Source organism: Dreissena polymorpha, chromosome 6, assembly GCF_020536995.1.
Source record: "Dreissena polymorpha isolate Duluth1 chromosome 6, UMN_Dpol_1.0, whole genome shotgun sequence".
NCBI classification, from domain to species: Eukaryota; Metazoa; Mollusca; class Bivalvia; order Myida; family Dreissenidae; genus Dreissena; species Dreissena polymorpha.
Genome location: NC_068360.1, coordinates 67,279,703 through 67,298,198, shown reverse-complemented (window position 1 = coordinate 67,298,198; position 18,496 = coordinate 67,279,703). Strand labels below are relative to the sequence as shown.

The 18,496-nt window shown below is 34.6% G+C and overlaps 1 protein-coding gene and 1 long non-coding RNA gene across 2 annotated transcripts in view; both read left to right on the top strand.

The window, feature by feature from the left end:
- The first annotated feature begins 3,360 nt into the window (after positions 1 to 3,360).
- On the top strand, positions 3,361 to 4,881 carry LOC127834433 (uncharacterized). Its single transcript, XR_008027938.1, has 3 exons — positions 3,361 to 3,479; positions 4,631 to 4,697; positions 4,806 to 4,881. It is a non-coding gene; the product is annotated as an uncharacterized LOC127834433 (long non-coding RNA).
- Positions 4,882 to 6,714: 1,833 nt separating this feature from the next.
- LOC127833323 (uncharacterized) overlaps positions 6,715 to 18,496 on the top strand; it is a 27,018-nt gene continuing 15,236 nt past the window's right edge. Inside the window, exons 1-3 of the mRNA XM_052358501.1 lie at positions 6,715 to 6,769; positions 8,390 to 8,471; positions 8,622 to 8,789. Coding sequence (XP_052214461.1) covers positions 8,625 to 8,789 — 165 coding nt within the window. The 5' untranslated portion in view covers positions 6,715 to 6,769; positions 8,390 to 8,471; positions 8,622 to 8,624. The remainder of the gene's footprint in view (positions 6,770 to 8,389; positions 8,472 to 8,621; positions 8,790 to 18,496) is intronic.

Here is an 18,496-nt window from a genome sequence, read left to right as displayed (position 1 = left end):
ATCAGAAGGTCATCGGTTCGATCCCCACTCTGGGAGAGTTTTTTGTCCATCCGAACACAGGTACTGTTCTACCCAGGAACAGACTTGAGAGTGTCTTGAGTGTCTTAATAAGCCTTAGGCTTTAGAAGCAATCGACCTAATTTGCATTGTATGGTGATGTCCATACGCTGTATCTCCAGTAGCTTGAAGATCTCATTGAAGTAGTTCGTCACGACCGTTTGGAAAAACAACCTAGCATTGCGAACCATAGACCACGTTGATACTTACCAATGATAATCATACATATCATAATTGAGATTATCATCATGTTTGAACAAATGTCCACCTTTAAAAAAAAGATGTATGTGCTATATTGACTGACAATATGTGTTCAATATGCAATCAGTACACATATCAAAGCATAACAAAGTGTGGGTGTATCTTTTTATGACAACATTTCACAATAACACGTGAGGCAAACGTTCGAATTGTAAATATTAAGAAGGGACAATACAAGTGTACACATTTATCTTAAGTTCTTTCACGTAGACATGTCATCCACGTATTACTGTACCTGTAATAAGCTTTGTCGTAAGAGTATATTACAAACGAATGTACCATTCATGTTGCTGATTGACATTTGCTATTTGCTAAATGTTAAATGTTGGGATATTTCAAATGTCAGTGTGTTTTTTTGCGATTAATTTACAACCGAAGTTCCATAATAGTTTGCTTATTTTCACATGTTAGCTCCATGCTAATAGCGAAATAATATTCGTCTGTAAAAAGAATCCTTACTGATACAGAAATCACGTATAACAATACTAGTTTCGTTTCTCTAATTGTTGTTACTTTTCCTGCAAAATATAATTTGATAAATAGTGAAGAAGTTGATTTCCTCGAAATTTGAAAGATCAAGCTACTTAAGTCTTCATACGATCATTCATTGCTCCAGACAATTATTGCAGCTAATCAATAGTAGCTAAATACCAACCCGCATTGCGCATTTTGAAAAAAAAAATCTGCTTGGCTATATACCCTATCCTATAAAACCTACCCAACAAGAAAGTTATTAAAACGTTAAGAATTACGCTTACAAAACTCGACAAACCTTACATTGAAGTTGAACGTAAGGCTCTTTGCTATTAAACGAACATTATGATATCACTTTATAGGTTTTTTATATTATGTGGATATTTCACTTGCATTATTTGTGTAGGATTCGATGTCATGTGTTATGTTTGGATCGTGGAAGTGATACATTCTGAAAATATTAACCTTTGAAGAGGTTTGCTGTGTCAGGCTTTGTCAAGGCTAATGAGTTTAACGCTCCATTTTGCGTTCGCAGCGGACCTTTCGTGCATTATTCTTTTATTACCTGTCCCGTCGGTGACGAGGAACATACATATTTTACATTAAAACTTCCCGAGGGAACATGTGTCACATACTTTTTTTAATTATTATCGTTCCACCCATGACAATGATATGACACACGTGGTATTAAATGAAATCAAAGTTTTAAATGTCCTTTAAATTGCCTGTTTTATCTTTAAATAATTAATGTCATGCAATGGCAGGTAAAGTGCCAAACAAAATACAATAATCAATCATTATTCGCTTGAATAAATGGGTAATGGCCTTTTTTCAGAAAAGGTGTATAAAGAGCGCCAATCTCTTAATTTATTTCATTCGGGAACATCAGAGGGGCGAAAGGAGTAGATAACGGACTAGTAACCAAACGATCAAAATGGACGTGCAGCGGTTAGGAACATGCTTTATCTTGATAGGCGTTTTGTTAGTAACACATGGGGGTGTAGAGTTCGTTTCTGCAAATACAAGTAAGTAAATGGTGTGTATTGTTTGCTGTCTCTAATAAAAGGCAATGGCGATTTTAAAAATTTATATTATTAAAAAAAATATACTGGCTTATACATTATAAATTTATAAATATATTTATTTAAAAAGTTAAACAATCTTCCAGCATTTCGTATATGCAATGAATTCCTGGCAAAGTACAAGGAATATCATTTGTTTTGATACCGGGTGTCTTTTTCTTTCATACGTTTGTCTAGGTATAAACGGTAAATGGCAAATTATCTAAACGTATGAGAACAGTTAATTACTTTCAAGTAATTCCCAAAACGGGAGTATTTTCAAGTAAAAGCCATTGTTCATTTTTTTCATTAAATGGACCATTTCATAAATAATAGAAATACGTAACTTATGAGGGTACATGCTATAAATTGCCTAAATTTAATAACCGATAAAGAAATGCAAATGTTTAAGTGGTCCGGGAATAAAACGTGCTACGATAATGTTTTAGCCTCCCCTAATGATTTTTATTACTAAAGTGAGTCCACAATTGACCAAATGTTGAAATCAAAAGTGACAAAATGTATGGCTTCTTTGTTTGTTTTTTTTTCCATTTATTTTCATTTTACTTATTTGGAGCGTAATATAATTAAGCATTTGTGGCAAAGTTTTTGATAAATTATTCATAGTTAAGAAAAATATAATCTTGTAAATAATATTAGGAACTAAAATATAATGACCTTTTCATCTTCAAAATCATGATCGGAAGAACCCCGCTACTTTAATGATGAACTGGATAGTTAAATTGTCATTCATTTTGAGCTTGCATTTTCGATGCGTTTGAAAAATAGGACCACATATTAGTGTGCTACATAATTGTGTTTACAAAGATGAAATTAACTTCCCCCAACTATATTAAAACATCTACCGTATAGCTTGAGAATTCGTCATGAAAAATATTATATAATATTCTACACAACACACTGATTTTGTTATTAAGTAATAAGATAATTGTACTTATTTTTGCGTTCGTGTCTTAAAATTTAATGAAAACCGTCATCACGAACACGAAAAAATTCAACTCCATTTTTTGAAGAGTAATCTTCAGTATTTCAGTATTGGATTCATCATTCCATGGTGTAGAAAATCGATCAAAAACTCACTAGTTAAGAATGCCACTGGTAATACTAATTTAAAATCCGTTTGATTGCATAGTTTGTGATTTTGTTCAGCGTTTTCGTTTCACATTAGTATTAACATATATTGAAGTCGTCCGTACGTGAGAAAACGCACGGCAAGCATCGCCATTTCCTACGGCATACCATGCTTGTCTGATATCAAAATAAATGACAGTCACCGTCCATGTATTCTCTTTATATCATGTCTTACGACATATCGGACACCTCTTGTCCGATATAACTTACTCTGCAAACCAGCAAAGTCTTAATGTATCATAAAACTACGCGTTGTATGTTTAAAATATATATGCGTTCACAGAACGTTTGCAGTATTCATTGTATCTGCAGTTTCGAATGTGGCACTTGGAAAGAACGCTTCTCAAACGGACACAGCTAAAGGAGGTTCCCCGGCGCTTGCCGTGGATGGAGATCCGTCAACATGCTCGGAATCAGCGTCAGCTTTGGCTGATTGGACATTAAATCTCGGGGATTACTTCATAATAGAAGAAGGTTATACACTCATTCAGAATAATAAAGAGCAATATCTCTTTCCAAAATGATGTCTGGGGAAACGCTAGTGCGTTTTATTTGAATATCAATACAAGAGTAAAACACAAGGCTTTCATAGTATTGCCACATTGTAGCAGAATGCTACCGATCAGGCTAAACGTCAAACTAAATAACCAATGTGCATAACGTCCACATTGCCCTTTAAATATACAACATTACTTTTTCGTAATTAAACGAAATATCCATTTATGATATCAAAGATTCGTTTCTTTACTTTCAAAAGACGAGTACCCTATGATGAAAAATAGTATGCACATAACTGTCACATTGCTATTGATGCGTTAACTAAGTTTATTATTATTCATCGTGTAAATTTCAAGAAATTTAATTACTTCTTGTAATTATATTGATGTTTAACAGTTAAATGGCTTTTCAGATCTGCAGAAATGAAGGGTCTCGAATAAATAGCAAGTTTTAGTATAGCATTGTATGCAGTTGTTGAATTTTTAACATATTTAAAAATATATTACTTGTAACAGTGACCTGACTTAAAAACTATGGAAAAAGGTCACATTATCCTTTATACGTACATCGTGTTTTGTTAAATAATTATCAGTATTCGCTGAGAAATCGCAATATCCAGCTCATGTACTTCTCTAATGATGTCAATTTTTTGGCCCAAGGACAGACAAACGGATGGGCAAACAGAGAAATAAATAGACAGATCTAAATATGGGAATCTTAAAGCTGAGTGTGATTAAGTTTCATGATACAATATTATGTTTACTTCATAGTTATTACAATTTTAAGTTTTGTTCTATGTGGGAAACATCGATCCGACCGTTTGCCCCATGTGACATAAAGAGCTTTGCATATTCCTCATATTGCCATCTATAAATGAATCAAGATTCATCAAAGTTTCTTCAGTAATTTTAAGACATCAAATGACCTTTGCAGACGTCGTACTGACGGACAGAGAGCTTAAAGGACGGATACGACGACCGGAGGGTAAACCCTTAATCAGCTTCGGTGACACCAGAAATGGACTTATATTAAGTTATGTCTAATGATTATTTGTTTGGTTTAAACAAATGTTTAAAAATCGCGGATTTCCTAAATAACAATTATTAATTTTGTAGACTTTTGATCAGTTTCAGAAACAAGAAGTGAATCACAATGGGTTTCATCCGTTGTAAAAGCTACATCGGAAAATGCAGGGTATTACCAAATTTTATTTCACCGGTTATCATTTTTCTTTGTTAGCCTCGTATTATAATCACTATCTAAATAAGTGACTGCTTTGTTAAACAATTGAATATATTGCAGATGGGATTCAACAAATATTAAAGGTCCTAACGATAATAGCGTGTGGATGGGCGATGCTCATGTCCATGCTGTTCATGTAAGTAGTGCCTTAAATATATGCTATTTAAGCGACTTATTCACATATTAACCAAATGACAATTGTCAAAACACTAAAACAGATGGAATCATAAAATTATACAATCATCATCATAACACAAAATCAAAAATCACAGATTTTCATCAAAGTTTAAACACGAAGTCATATATAGTATTCAACAAGCGAAAACTTCTGTTAAATGTATCAGTTAGTTTATGGTAAGCAATAGATTGAAATCGGTAAAATATTAAAGTGTTTGTAACGCTATGTATCGATAGTTTGTGACGTTCTTGTATATAGCGCTTAAAAGACGCTGAACAATTAAAAATCCTCAATCGAATGGTGTGATGGTAGCCCAGAACACTTTTTCTTTCAAAGTGCAAATCCTGGTTAAGAAATAAATTAATGTTTATTCAAGTTTTTGACTAGCTATTATAAATAATTATTATATTTCAATTATATGTTATTATATGCTTGTTAGTAAACATATAAAATGACATTTAACAAATAATGTGAACCTGTCTTATTAATACATTAATATTTTGCTATTTCTTCACAAGTTTGTTTTTGCCATGCGTGCAGAAGTATATTCTGTATGTATGCACAAAATGTGTGTTACTGTAAATTAACACATACAACTAATGTGTCTTTCTCTTGCTAGTTCACTTTCAAGTATGAGGTATGGCCGAAGCAGTTAGACATTTACTTTAATTCCGGAGCCGGCAGCGAGAAGGCCATTGAGTGCTGGAATGCCCAGAAAATCTATGTTCCTATATGGGGCACGATACCAAACATCGTAACAAATGCCATACAAACAGTCTCACACGTTGTGGTAAGCTTCTTTTAGGAGGCCGCTCATTAGTTTAATCAATCGATAAAATTGATGCCCTACACATATGGTAATTGTCGGCTAAGGTACTACTTTAAAGCAACTCGTGTACCATTAAGTGTCTTTCAATTTACCCCGGATACGGAAAATATGCTTACAGGCCAACGGTCATACTCTGGGATACCTTTAAGCATGTTTTCCTTACCCTCCTTACCCCGGGGTACTTCAAAGTAGTATCTGAGCCGATAATGACCTATCATGACAAAACGTGTGCACGGACAAACGCAGATTATATTTTGAAAAACAGATTTTAAAATTATTTTGTTTATTAGCGCCTCGTGATTTTAAAAGTACAGGTCTTCTGATAACGCATAAATGTTCTCTGACGTCGATTTAACTTCCCTTAAGACGTGTAAAACGTAGTATGGTTGATTAATTTACGTTTTAGGCGGATGGATGCATAAACGGAAAGATGGTTGTATGTGTTGTACCAGTAAGTGTATTTCAAAATGCCAAATTCTAACGTTTTATTTTAGGATGATTCCTCATGCTATTCACGTGTCTATCGTGTGAAATTCGCAGTATCAAATCACAAGCTTTTGGTAGATGCTATTTCATTACGAGGAGAGCAATGTAAGTAGCCACAGACTATATAATAAGTTCTATCATCACATGTTGCATTAGTGGTCCATGTGTGTAAAGTGTTGTTTCAGATTAGCCAGTGCATTTCTCACAGACTAATCATTGACGTCACTTTCCGACAAAACTGAATTTTGCTAAAAAGAGACTTCCTTTGAATGAAAATACCATAAAAGCGAAAATTGTCGTCCCTAATAAGCCTTTTGCGGACTGCACAGGCTAATCATGGGCGACACTTTACGTAATTAGATTAAGCCCAGGTTTTCTAGAACGCGGCTCATTTACACAAACACTCAAACAGCAGCAAATGATATTTTGTGATACATTATTTCAATCGTGTGCATTATGTAAATTTTCAGCTGATGGGTCATTGCAGCAATGGGTTAGCGATATTTGGTATAAGACATCGGAAGTTTCAGGGTATAACATTGTTCAGAATTATTAAATGTATGACATAAATTTATAAAAACAGATGTATACAGTAAAACATGTATTTGTATCATCAAACATTTACCCATGAAATGTATATTAAATGGTACCGATCATATCGATATAACATACACAAATTTGTTGATGTTTTACATAAAGTCATGCACATTTTGCGCGTGTTTTTTCACATCGATTTATTTTTATTTTTTTTCTGCAATTATATATAAAATAAATACACGTATGCCATTGGAATGTCAAGGCAGTTGTTAGAAATATAATATTGTTTGACATAGATTATTCTTCCATATAAATATCAGGAAATATATCTCCAATACCAAAAACGCTCCTGTATTATGGGCTGCCATTGGTTGGTTGAGACCTTTGACGAATTCAGTTTAAACGCAACTTGTCTTGGTTAATCAAATGTATCTTTTACGTCCGAAGATTATATTTGGATTATCAAAGAACAACAATGGTTAACTGTAGTTATGAAAGCAAATGCAAGATTTCGATTCCTCTACCGAAAAAGACGAGCTCTTAGCAGCAAATAGTACCTTTATCTGCAATGCTGTTGGTACAGTCAGTTTTACTTCAATTTTACTTTGTATGTTTTTTTTGGAATACTGCTTTATCCAAATATATAGGTAACATCGAACTAGACCGTCAGGGCCCGTATTCATAAAGCTCTTTAGTAAAAATCTAAATATACGAAATTCTCTTAGTCTCCGGCTTTATGCGTTGGTTTAATTTACATTAAAATATTTTTAACTAGTGAATTATACCACCACGTTTAATATTACATCATGTTGTAAGCATAAAAATATACTTCTCGAACAAAATGTGTCTGAAAATTAAATGAATACCGGCCTAGCTTTATTGTTAACTCTGATCCAATAAAAAGTTATAATGTCATCAGAGCATTGGAATGAACATCCTGGTTACATCATTTAGTCGTTAATTTTAGGAAAGATGTAACACAGCATTTAACAAACGAATTAAATAAGCAGGAATCTGCGCCTGGCACGATTACTGTAAAGAATTTGGTGTTACAGTCGGTTGGAAGGCGCACCGAATGTTACACTTGGCCCAGAATTAATCCAAAAACATTCATGAGTAAATAAACGTTACAAAACTTAGCGAGCAATTGCATGCGCGATCTTGATAGAATAGTTGCTATGACATTTTATTGGCAAAATTCGTACATGATTTAACTAGGCTGATACAGATAATTAACAATTTTAACCTTGAAATTGTTACCAGTTTACCAAAGCACTGAACAAATAAGTTGCTGTCATACAATGACTAGCCAACAGGATGTTTTAATCTCCTAAAGTCAAAGAGTAAGGTCCTCAAATATACCGCTAGATTTTAATAAGACTTGTGATGTTGCATATCTATTAAAGTGACATATTTCAAGTGTAAGAAACCCATTTCTTGTCTTGCGTAATTAAAATAGTGTTATTATACATGAATGTGTATGTTGTCTACATTGTTAACATGATAGTCACACGACTGGTATTGTAGTATGTATGTACATATAATGTTTCGATAAACATGGGAATATTTCTTGTTTATTATATAATGCACTTTTTTATCAAAATGTTCTTTCAGATATGAGGCATCAAATCTCAAAGGTGTGAATGACGGAGCAGTCTGGCAGCCGGAGCTGCCTCTAAATCTGCAATATGTTGAGGTACTCAGAAACGCTATTATTATCCTACAAAGGTTTATAAAATTGCGATAAAAAGAAAGTGGTCAAACGTATATGTGTTTATGAAATATGTGTACATGTATATAAATGCATATAATCAAGGTTAATTACTGTGTTTATCTCTCATGCTAGGTTATGTTCGACAAGAAAGTGCATGTGACAAGAGTTGACATCTACGAAAGGTCCGGTGCAGGAAGCGAGAAGGCAATTCATTGCAAAGTTGGCGAAAACTGGATAAGTCTTTGGAGTAAAACACCAGTCAGCTCTTCTAGTGATGCGCAAATATTTTCTCCAAAGCTGGTAAGTAAGACTCGGCTTATTAAAGACAAAACTTTCTTGAACTTTTGAACAGATTGATGTACAGAAAGATAAAATAGATGGATGTATTCAATGCTGCATGAGATCGATGGACTAACGTCAGTATTTTAAAACTGATGGATAATGACTAACGGCCACCGGAAAAACTTTGCGAAACCGAAATTTCGCAAACTTAAGTACCCTTTTTCTTAAAGATTTGCTACTTTGAGACATAGTATGCGATAAAAGTCTTATCGTTGATTAATAATTGGTTATTTTCACTCAAAAAACGCGTTTTCTTCACTATGAAATTTATAAGCAAAGTTGGGGTTCCCATGGGATTTTTGCATTTTCCCATGGGATTTTCGATTTTCCCATGGGATTTTTTCTCCCATGGGATTTTTTTTCTCCCATAATTTGCAAATGGGAGAAAAATCCCATGGGATTTTGAACATTTTAAAAAACGTGTTTTATTTGCGTTTGCAAGTATTTTAACGTTATTTAAGGACTGTATATTGGTTTTATGCCAATTATATATAAAATATTTAGTAATAAAAAAATCCCATTTTAAAATGGGAGAAAAAAATCCCATGGGATTTTTTTCTTATTTTGAGAGATTTATTCATGAAACTTTCAGAAACATCATATTTTATGAAATGATGAACAACTACGATATTTTAATGCGTTTAGTCGTGTTTAAAAAAAAAAAAAAATCCCATGGGATTTTTAAATCCCATGGGATTTTTAAATCCCATGGGATTTTTTCTCCCATGGGATTTTTTCTCCCATGGGATTTTTTTCCAATGGGATTTTTCAGTTTCGTAAGCCGAATAAGTTTCTTAATGCGAAAAACAACAATAAAGGAAATAATAATTATAATTTTGAATAATAAATTGAATAATATAAATAACATGAATATTTTTAAAATGAGTTACAATTAAAGGTTTATGCTAGTAGAACTTATCATTTCTTGTTCGAGCAGATGGTTGAGTCCAATTGGTGAGTGTGCCAGCTTAGAACCAGTATGAATGCATCGCAGACAGACAACGCTGTCATACTGTACACACCGCGGAGTAACAATCTTTATTGCATTTCATTTTGCAACAGAAAATGAACTCCGTAGTATAATTGATCTTATATATGCCCTCTGCTTTTGAAAGCGTGCAACACATTAACATAACAATAAGTCCATGCCAAAAACTATGTGCAAATTCCATTCAAAGCTATATACACATTATAAAGGTCAGATGACCCGCGTCATGCGAAAATGGGTCTTATGTCATATGCGGCCGAAGTTGGTCCATCCTAGCTTGTCCAACCGCGCAGTCTGGTCAGGTACTACGCTGACTGATATATAAAGTCAAGCCATGATTCGTGGTCTCATATCCAAATTCGGTAGCTCCTGTGCGAAACTTTCACCGGAAACGACGGCACCGAGACGGGCGCTCGAACTTTGCGGATGCGCGTTATATGTTATATATAATAGCGCGATGTGTTTTTTCTTGCCTCAAATTAGTAAGCCCAATCAGCGTTTTATTGTGTTCTTTGCTTCTACTATTAACAAGAACTTCAACTGATACGAACATGAATTTTATTTTAATATGTTTATTTAATGCTCGGAAAACTCATTGTATATTTAGACTACTACTTATAAAACAAAGTCGGGTTTTCAAAATCTGTTTTCGGCATAAAAATTGTTATTCCAAACCAGATTTTACGCACTTTACTGTACAAAATACCGTTAGGGCCACCGTGGTTACTCATTAAAATCCAGAGGGCGAGAATGCGAGAACGCGAAAGTACGATGACGACAGTGCGACAATACGATGGCGACAATGCGTTCGTACGATTGCGAAAACGCGCTAGTACGATGACGACAATGCGACAGTGCGACAATACAATGGCGGCAGTGCGATAGTACGGGGGCGACAATGCGATAGTCATATCGTACTGTCGCCGTGGTATCATCGCAATGTCGCCATCGTTCTATCGCACTGTCGCCATCGTATTGTCGCACTGTCGCCATCGCATTTTCGAATTGCCGCCATCATACTATCGCGTTATCGCATTGGCACCATCGTACTATCGCACTGTCGGCTATCGCCATCGTATTGTCGCACTGTCGTCATCGTATTTTCGCACTGTCGTCATCGTATTATCGCACTATCGAACTGTAGTATTGTCGCCATCGTACTATCTCACTGTCGCCATCGTATTGTCGCACTGTCGTCATCGCACTGTCTGATTGTCGTCATCGTATTATCGCGTTCTCGCATTGTCGCCATCGTACTATCGCATTGTCGCCATCGTATTGTCACCCTGTCATCATCGTATTGTCACATTGTCGCCATCGTACTATCGCGTTCTCGCGTTCTCGCCCTCTGGATTTTAATGTGTAACCACGATGGCACTAACGGTATTCCGTAATACTGCTAAAGCACAGTATGATTAGGTCACTCCCAATGCTCAAATCTCTATGTCTATTTTAGTAACAACACATGTCTATGGAAGGATTATAGGTAAAAGTTACATCATTCGTGGTGAATATTTACATTATGACTGATGCTTATTCTAATTTGCTTGATGACAATTCCAACATGCTTGTTGTCTATTCGTTTATACTTGATGATTGCTGCAACATTACATCATTCATGAATAATATTTACATTATGCGTGATGTTTATTCTAACATGCTTCATGACAGTTCCAACATGCTTGTTCTCTATCGGTTATACTTGATGATTGTTTCAACATGCTTGGTGACTATCCAATGTTTGTGTGTTCATTATTCCTGAAACCAGTCATAATCGGTTTTGCCACTAAGCGTCATTAACAACGGCAGTTAGCAACAGGCAGTAAGCAGAATGCAAGTTACTAAATTATGACATCAGGTGGCGCGCGTTTATTTTCCGTATGTTGAATAAATTACTTTTCGGAAAAAAAAGCGAAAACATCCGAATCATTTTGACTAGTAAACTGAATAAGCTGAATTAGTTCCCTTCGTTATATAATCTCCATTAAACTAAATACGTTCATTATTGTCATGAAGACCAGTAAGTTTACACAATGAATTGACTGCCGTGAATGTTTATGATATTTGTAAGATGCAATTGGCACTCAAGAAATTATACATGTATTTTATTCAGAACATAACGGGGCTGATGTGTTGGAATTGTGGCCCTTCCCTAGTCCAAATAATTACAGTAGACGTAATCTACCGATGTGCATTGCATATCGACCTCATATTTATAAAGTAGCCCAAACCCCCATTGCCACAGACCTGTGCGTGAAACTTTCAGATTTCTCTAGTCTGTTAACCATGCTATAATTACAATTTCTATAAACACATATTTATCATTTTATGACTATATAATGTCTGTGGTATACAGAGAAACCTGAAAGTTACAAGTACTCGTGTCTAGTACTGTACAACTATTGTACTCCTCGTTGAGAAAACAACTACTTCATCTACATGTATTAAAATATCATAAAACATAATTTTCAATCAAGTTGGAAAAAATCAATAAATAAATGTCATATAAACAGGTTTGTCATGAACTTTGACGTCGCTCTTGGTTACCAGAAAAATTCCCACGCACGGATTTCAACCGTCATTGTTTACAATCAATTAAGTGCATAAGTACTTGAATTTGTATAGTGTTTTTTAAAAGTGTCCAGCTACAGGTGGTTAGCGTGTGGCTATAATACTAGTTAGTGAAAACATATTTTGGAATGATAAGTAATCATATTATAACGAAAAATCAACTTTTCTTAAAAAAATAAGTTAAATATATATTCAACAAGGTATCCAACTCGAAATCATCCGAAAACGGGATGCATCGTTTTAAACAGCCATTACTTCATCAATTTTGCAGCGATTTTCACGATCTTGGTCTTTTTCAACGCAGAAATAAATTTCCTTTCTGGAAATGTATATGTCTTGCAATATTTTTACAAATACTGGGTCAACTTTTAAAAAATAACACGATACACAACTCGCGTGACCCAGCTGTGATCGATCAGACAGTATTCATGACTGAAATCTTCACGGGGAAATGGGCATTTTCCCTGCAAAGTTCACGAACCTCGATACCATAATTCAATAAAACGTATGAAAAAAACATTCTTACCGTGCTTGCCGTAGAATTATGCATCAAAACTAACTGTCCAGCGCATTTTCAAACCTTTGTTTACATACATTTCAACCAACTGACATTTTAAACACAAGAGTGATTTCATTGCTCCAATGCGGAGTTGTGTCTTTACAACTGGAGATTTCATTCATAAATACGGTCTGATCGATAACAACTGGGTCAAGCGAATTATGTATAGCTTTATTTCTTAAAATTTGACCCAGCATGTGTAGAAATATAACAATATATATACATTTCCTAAAAGGAAATTCATTTCTGCGTTGAATAAGACCGGGTCATGAAAATCGCTGCAAAATTAATTTAGTAATGGCTGCTCAGAACGATGCACCCCGTTTTCGGATGATTTCGAGTTGGATACCTTGTTATATATAAAACGGTAGTGATTTTTTATATATAGAAAATTTGATTTTTCGTTTTAATATGATTATTTATCATTCAAAAAGATGTTTTCACTAATTATTATCATAGCCACACGCTAACCACCTGTGTGTCCAGCACGTGTGCCGGGAGAACAGGGCTTAATGTATTTTTTGTTAAGCTCTATAATATTTATATCCAATCTGTATGAAAAAATGTCGGTGAACATTATTCCGGTGTTAATTTTTGAAAATATTGAGGCATTCGTTAATTATGGATCTAAAACGGAACATTAATCCGCAAAAAAAACACCGGGCATATTGCATATTAGATCGGACACATGAAATTATTTCGAAAGAAAGCAATAAGAGTTTCAATTCTACATGAGTAAGTCTCGCTGTGCACGATTACGCTCTTACTGCTCGTATATATTTGACTCTTGGCAAATACCTAGTGTTTTATTTTGCTTAATCTAAATTGTGTCATGCATCTATATGTACTTAAAGCAGCATGACCAACAGCTCTTTCATATGTGAAAGAGATTGACACGAAATACCTACCCATCTATAATAAAGTTTATACGTGCACTTCAATATTATAGTTTTAAAGCATTTTATGTGGTGCAATATAAAAGTACTCTAGTAAATTTGAAATTATGTAATCGATTTCCTCTCAACATACATGCAAAGTTCCAGATAACTTTTTCAGCAAAATCTTGGTTTACACTCTATAATAATCCAGCCTTAAAGTCTATTATTAATTCTTTTTTTTTCAGGTAAATATAATTTTTGGCACATCCGCATTTAGGTTTATAGTCTAAGAAGAGCTCCAGATAAGACGCTTAAAGTCGTAAAAAATTGAATTAAATTTAGTAAAAAAGTAGACTTAAATTCTGTGCGTACGGTTACACATTGGAAAAATAAAATAAGAATTCAAAATGTGTGATCATGCGTAAGACTCAATATCAATGCATATAATGTAAACATTTTACGACTTTAAGCGTCTTATCTGGAGCCCTGCATACATGCATTAGTAGCATATATTGAAATATATCCATAGACTTTCTTTGGTTATTGAAGGTAAATTACTGTACAAAAATTATGGTTAGTCATTAACCAAAAAAAGTTAAGTCTACAAACACGCGGTTAATTTCGGTTCAGTAGCAAATATCTTACAAAGGTGCGCAACTTCTCCTATAACATAAAATTTCCGTTATACGCCGTAAATTTCCGTAGTCCTCCGTAGCATTTCGGAATGACTGTCAATTGACATCATTGTATCATGCATGATAGTATGTTGCTTTGTGCTTGGGTGAAACTCACATCTTACAATCGCGTTAATTTATTAAACGCATTAATATTTGATTTCATTATGCACTGCGCCTATTGCACAAGTCTCTCTGCACAAACCAACATACACATATGCAGCATGCAATTAACGAACAAGAATGTTGCATCTGTACACATGCATGATACCATTAAGCAGAATGTAAATAGACATTGGACATCAGGCAAGATGTAAGTGTCATCAAGCATGAAAAGGTGTCTACATACTAATTGAAAGTACCATCAAGAATCATGACACAGTCACAAAGAAGGATGTAATTTTTACCTAAATACCCTTCCATATTTGTCGGCACTGTGTGTTTGCTTAATTTCACTGAAGAACGTCTACTGGTAAATCTTACAAAAAAAGTGATAAATAAGACTGAGTAGCAATTTTTTCGGCGTTGCTGTTTAACGTCAAATTTGGCCTTTCAACGAACTTCTTAAAAGCCCATTGAATTTTAAAGAAGAAGTTTCCCGCTTGTAGGTCCGAATGAATTAAATCAAATTTTGCAATTGGCAATTTGATAGAAATCCCCATAAAACATTGCACATAGCTTTCTGAAATAAACAGGCCACATTGAACGCATTCACGATATCCAACAGCTCTCTTTGCAAAGACCTATCTAGTGTTTCTTGGCCGTGTAAGATCTATAATTAGAACATCGTCACCTAAACATCTACTAATAGAAGAGCATATTTTGGGGAAACAAATTCAATAAGAGTATAAAACGTCCACGATCAATAATGTGTAGTTTGTTAAAGATATCACGGCAGTAAAAACATAGCACTTTAAAGAGACCACAATCTGGTACATTTGGTCAATTGTTGCGTCCGTGGCGGACAATACATTTTTAAAAAGAAAGCGTACAAAAAAGCAAACACAAAGTTCTTCGTAAGCTTGTTTTAATCTTAAAAACACATAATCGACAGTCATTCCAGTCAAATACAATACTATCAGTCAGCACTCTAGAGATCAAAATTGCGGATATAAATATTTAATTCAGGGATATCAAGTGTATCAAGTTCGAATTCCGGAAAAAATAGCCGGTAGTCTGGGGCATTAGGTCCCTTACAGGGATAATAGGTAAATCCCCGCCCGAGCCGTAGCTAACTGATTTATTGTAGTCTTTCTAGTTGCAATTTCTGGTGAGTACAATGCGGAATATTACGGATATTTGCAACATGTCGAAGATTTTCGGAAAGTAGCGAAGAGGTTTTCGTCAGTTAATATTCATGTCCGTGCCGGCCGCTAACTTATCAGAATCAATAAAAAAGAACCAGGAAAAATCGGTACCGATCGCAAATTTCCGGAATTCCGATAAAGCTTCAACATAATTTGTTCTCAAATGATCGCGTACTCGAACGAATCTGTCCCTACGCCTCCAACTCCCTTTAAATCTCATCGGACGTACATTGATCTCAAAATCTATCCTTGACGACTCAAATCATATTTCCTGAATAGTTTGGCCTATTGACGTCCCTGTAATTATAACAATGGTCTTTTGGATAAACACCGCTAAGTTGTTGCAATATAATAACCGTTTAAAATAGTTACCGGTTTTCATTTAATAAAATGATTAAGTCATATTCGAGATTTCAGCGATTGCCAATATTTTGCTTTTGTTTCTCATAAGCATATGGTGCTTGGTATCTGCTATTGACTCCTATGTAGATTGCAAATATTACATAACCCTTACAGCGGCCGAGCGCAGATATCTGCATTTGGCCGCTAAAAAGAAAAATCTTTGCGCATTAATTTAATTCAAATCTCATTATCATAATCAAAATCATCATCATCGTCGTCGTCGTCATTACTACCACCACCACCATCATCATCATCAATATCATCATCATCTTCTTCTTCTTCTTCTTCTTCTTCTTCTTCTTCTTCCTCCTCCTCCTCATCATCATCATCATTAACAACAACAGCAACACCAACTTAACATCATCATCAAACAACAATAAACATCGGTAGCATACAATGTGCTTCATCAACCATACATAATTATATGCGTTAAAACACCATAATAGAACAGCATGAATGAAGCTGTCTATTTTTTTTTTTCGTTAATTGAAGGACTAGTTGAAATCTTCTATAAAAGCCCTCCCACCCCCCCCCCCCAAAATAAAAAAAAATAAAACATAATAATAATAACCCTAGCAAACAACAATAAACATAGGTTAGTTAGTATACACTGTGCTTTAGCAACCATGCATAATGAATGTTTATGACTTCTGACCGTTGTGATCAAATTTAAAAAAAGCAAGATGGTATGTATGCGGCACACAACACATAGATAATTATAGTTTTATACCTTAAACGTAGTTCATCAAAATAAAGATAAGTTATTATCTATGTAATACTTAAATTAGGTTTATAACGTATGCATATTTGTCTAAAACTTGTGAAATGTGATTCGTAAGCCGACGACAACATTATCATTCGGACCCTTCTCCCCACCTAACAATCGAGATTAAACACCTGTGGAGATCCCGATCTTATCAATGAATAAACCGGTTCAATGATGTCAAGTCAAATAAAACATACTATTACTATCCAAATAAATATCTATCAAAAAATGTAAATTGATATACCTACTTAACTAAAACTAAACTAAAACGATTAGCAAGAAAAATATATAAAGAAGAAGCAGGCAAAGTAGACAAATTAATTGTAACATATGTTTTCTCAGTCTCCCACTGTTGAACAATATAAATAGTATTTATCGCCACCCCAAAAGGGATCTTTATCACACGTTTGGCTCAACTAATATATAATTGTGACAGGACAAACTGTCAACAAATACCTTGTTAATGTTTTATACATAACTCCAATCAAAGGTCAACTTCCAAGGAAACTGCGGCATGTTAAAACTGTTGATTATGACAAAATGTTGTTTAGTACAAATCAGTACAATAGCGTCTGTTATGTGGCCTATACTAATCCAGTTAAATAAAACTTTAATCGCAGAAAAGTTTAGATTCTTTACACCTTTAAAGGGGCCTTTTCACAGATTTTGGCATTTTTTTTAACTTATTCATTAAATGCTTTATATTGATAAATGTAAACATTGGATCATAAAAGCTCCAGTAAAAAATCAAGAAAAAAAAATAAAAAAAAGGAAATGTACATTGCCCGGAGCAGGGTTCGAACCAGTGACCCCTGGAGTCCTGGCAGAGTCCTGTAGTATAAACGCTTATGCCTACTGAGCTATTCCGCCGAGTACACATTCTCGACGTATTTTATACCTTATATAAGCAATCTTTGTAGTTTCACAAAATTTAACGACAAAAACAGAACTCTCCAAATTATTCAATCGTTTCGCGTTGCAACGCTTTATAATTTTTAGGTTTTAAAATCGTCAAAAGATGCATATAATGGCTATATTAGAGCATGGTTAATGTTCAGTATTACTGTTTCCTCACCAATATCATAACTAAAACGAAAACTTACGAATCTGAAACAACTTTTTTCAATTTTGTCAATTTATCAAAGCGTGAAAAGATCCCTTTAAGAAAATATATATAACAGTTCTTTCCTGTTTTAACAAAATGATACATTTAAAAATAAATTATGAAGCATCGCTAGCAATATTAGAAATAGAAGTAGAATGAGAATTATTATCAATAGTAGCAGTAGCAGCAGCAGCAGCAGTAGCAGCAGCAGCAGTAGCAGCAGCAGCAGTAGCAGTAGCAGAATCAGTAGCAGTAGCAGTAGCACTAGCAGTAGCAGTAGCAGTAGAAGTAGCAGTATCAGTAGCCGTATCAGTAGCAGTAACAGTAGCAACAGCAACAGCAGCAGAAGCAGCAGCAGCAGCAGTAGCAGTAGCACTATCAGAAGCAACAGCAGCAGCGGCAGTGGCAGTGGCAG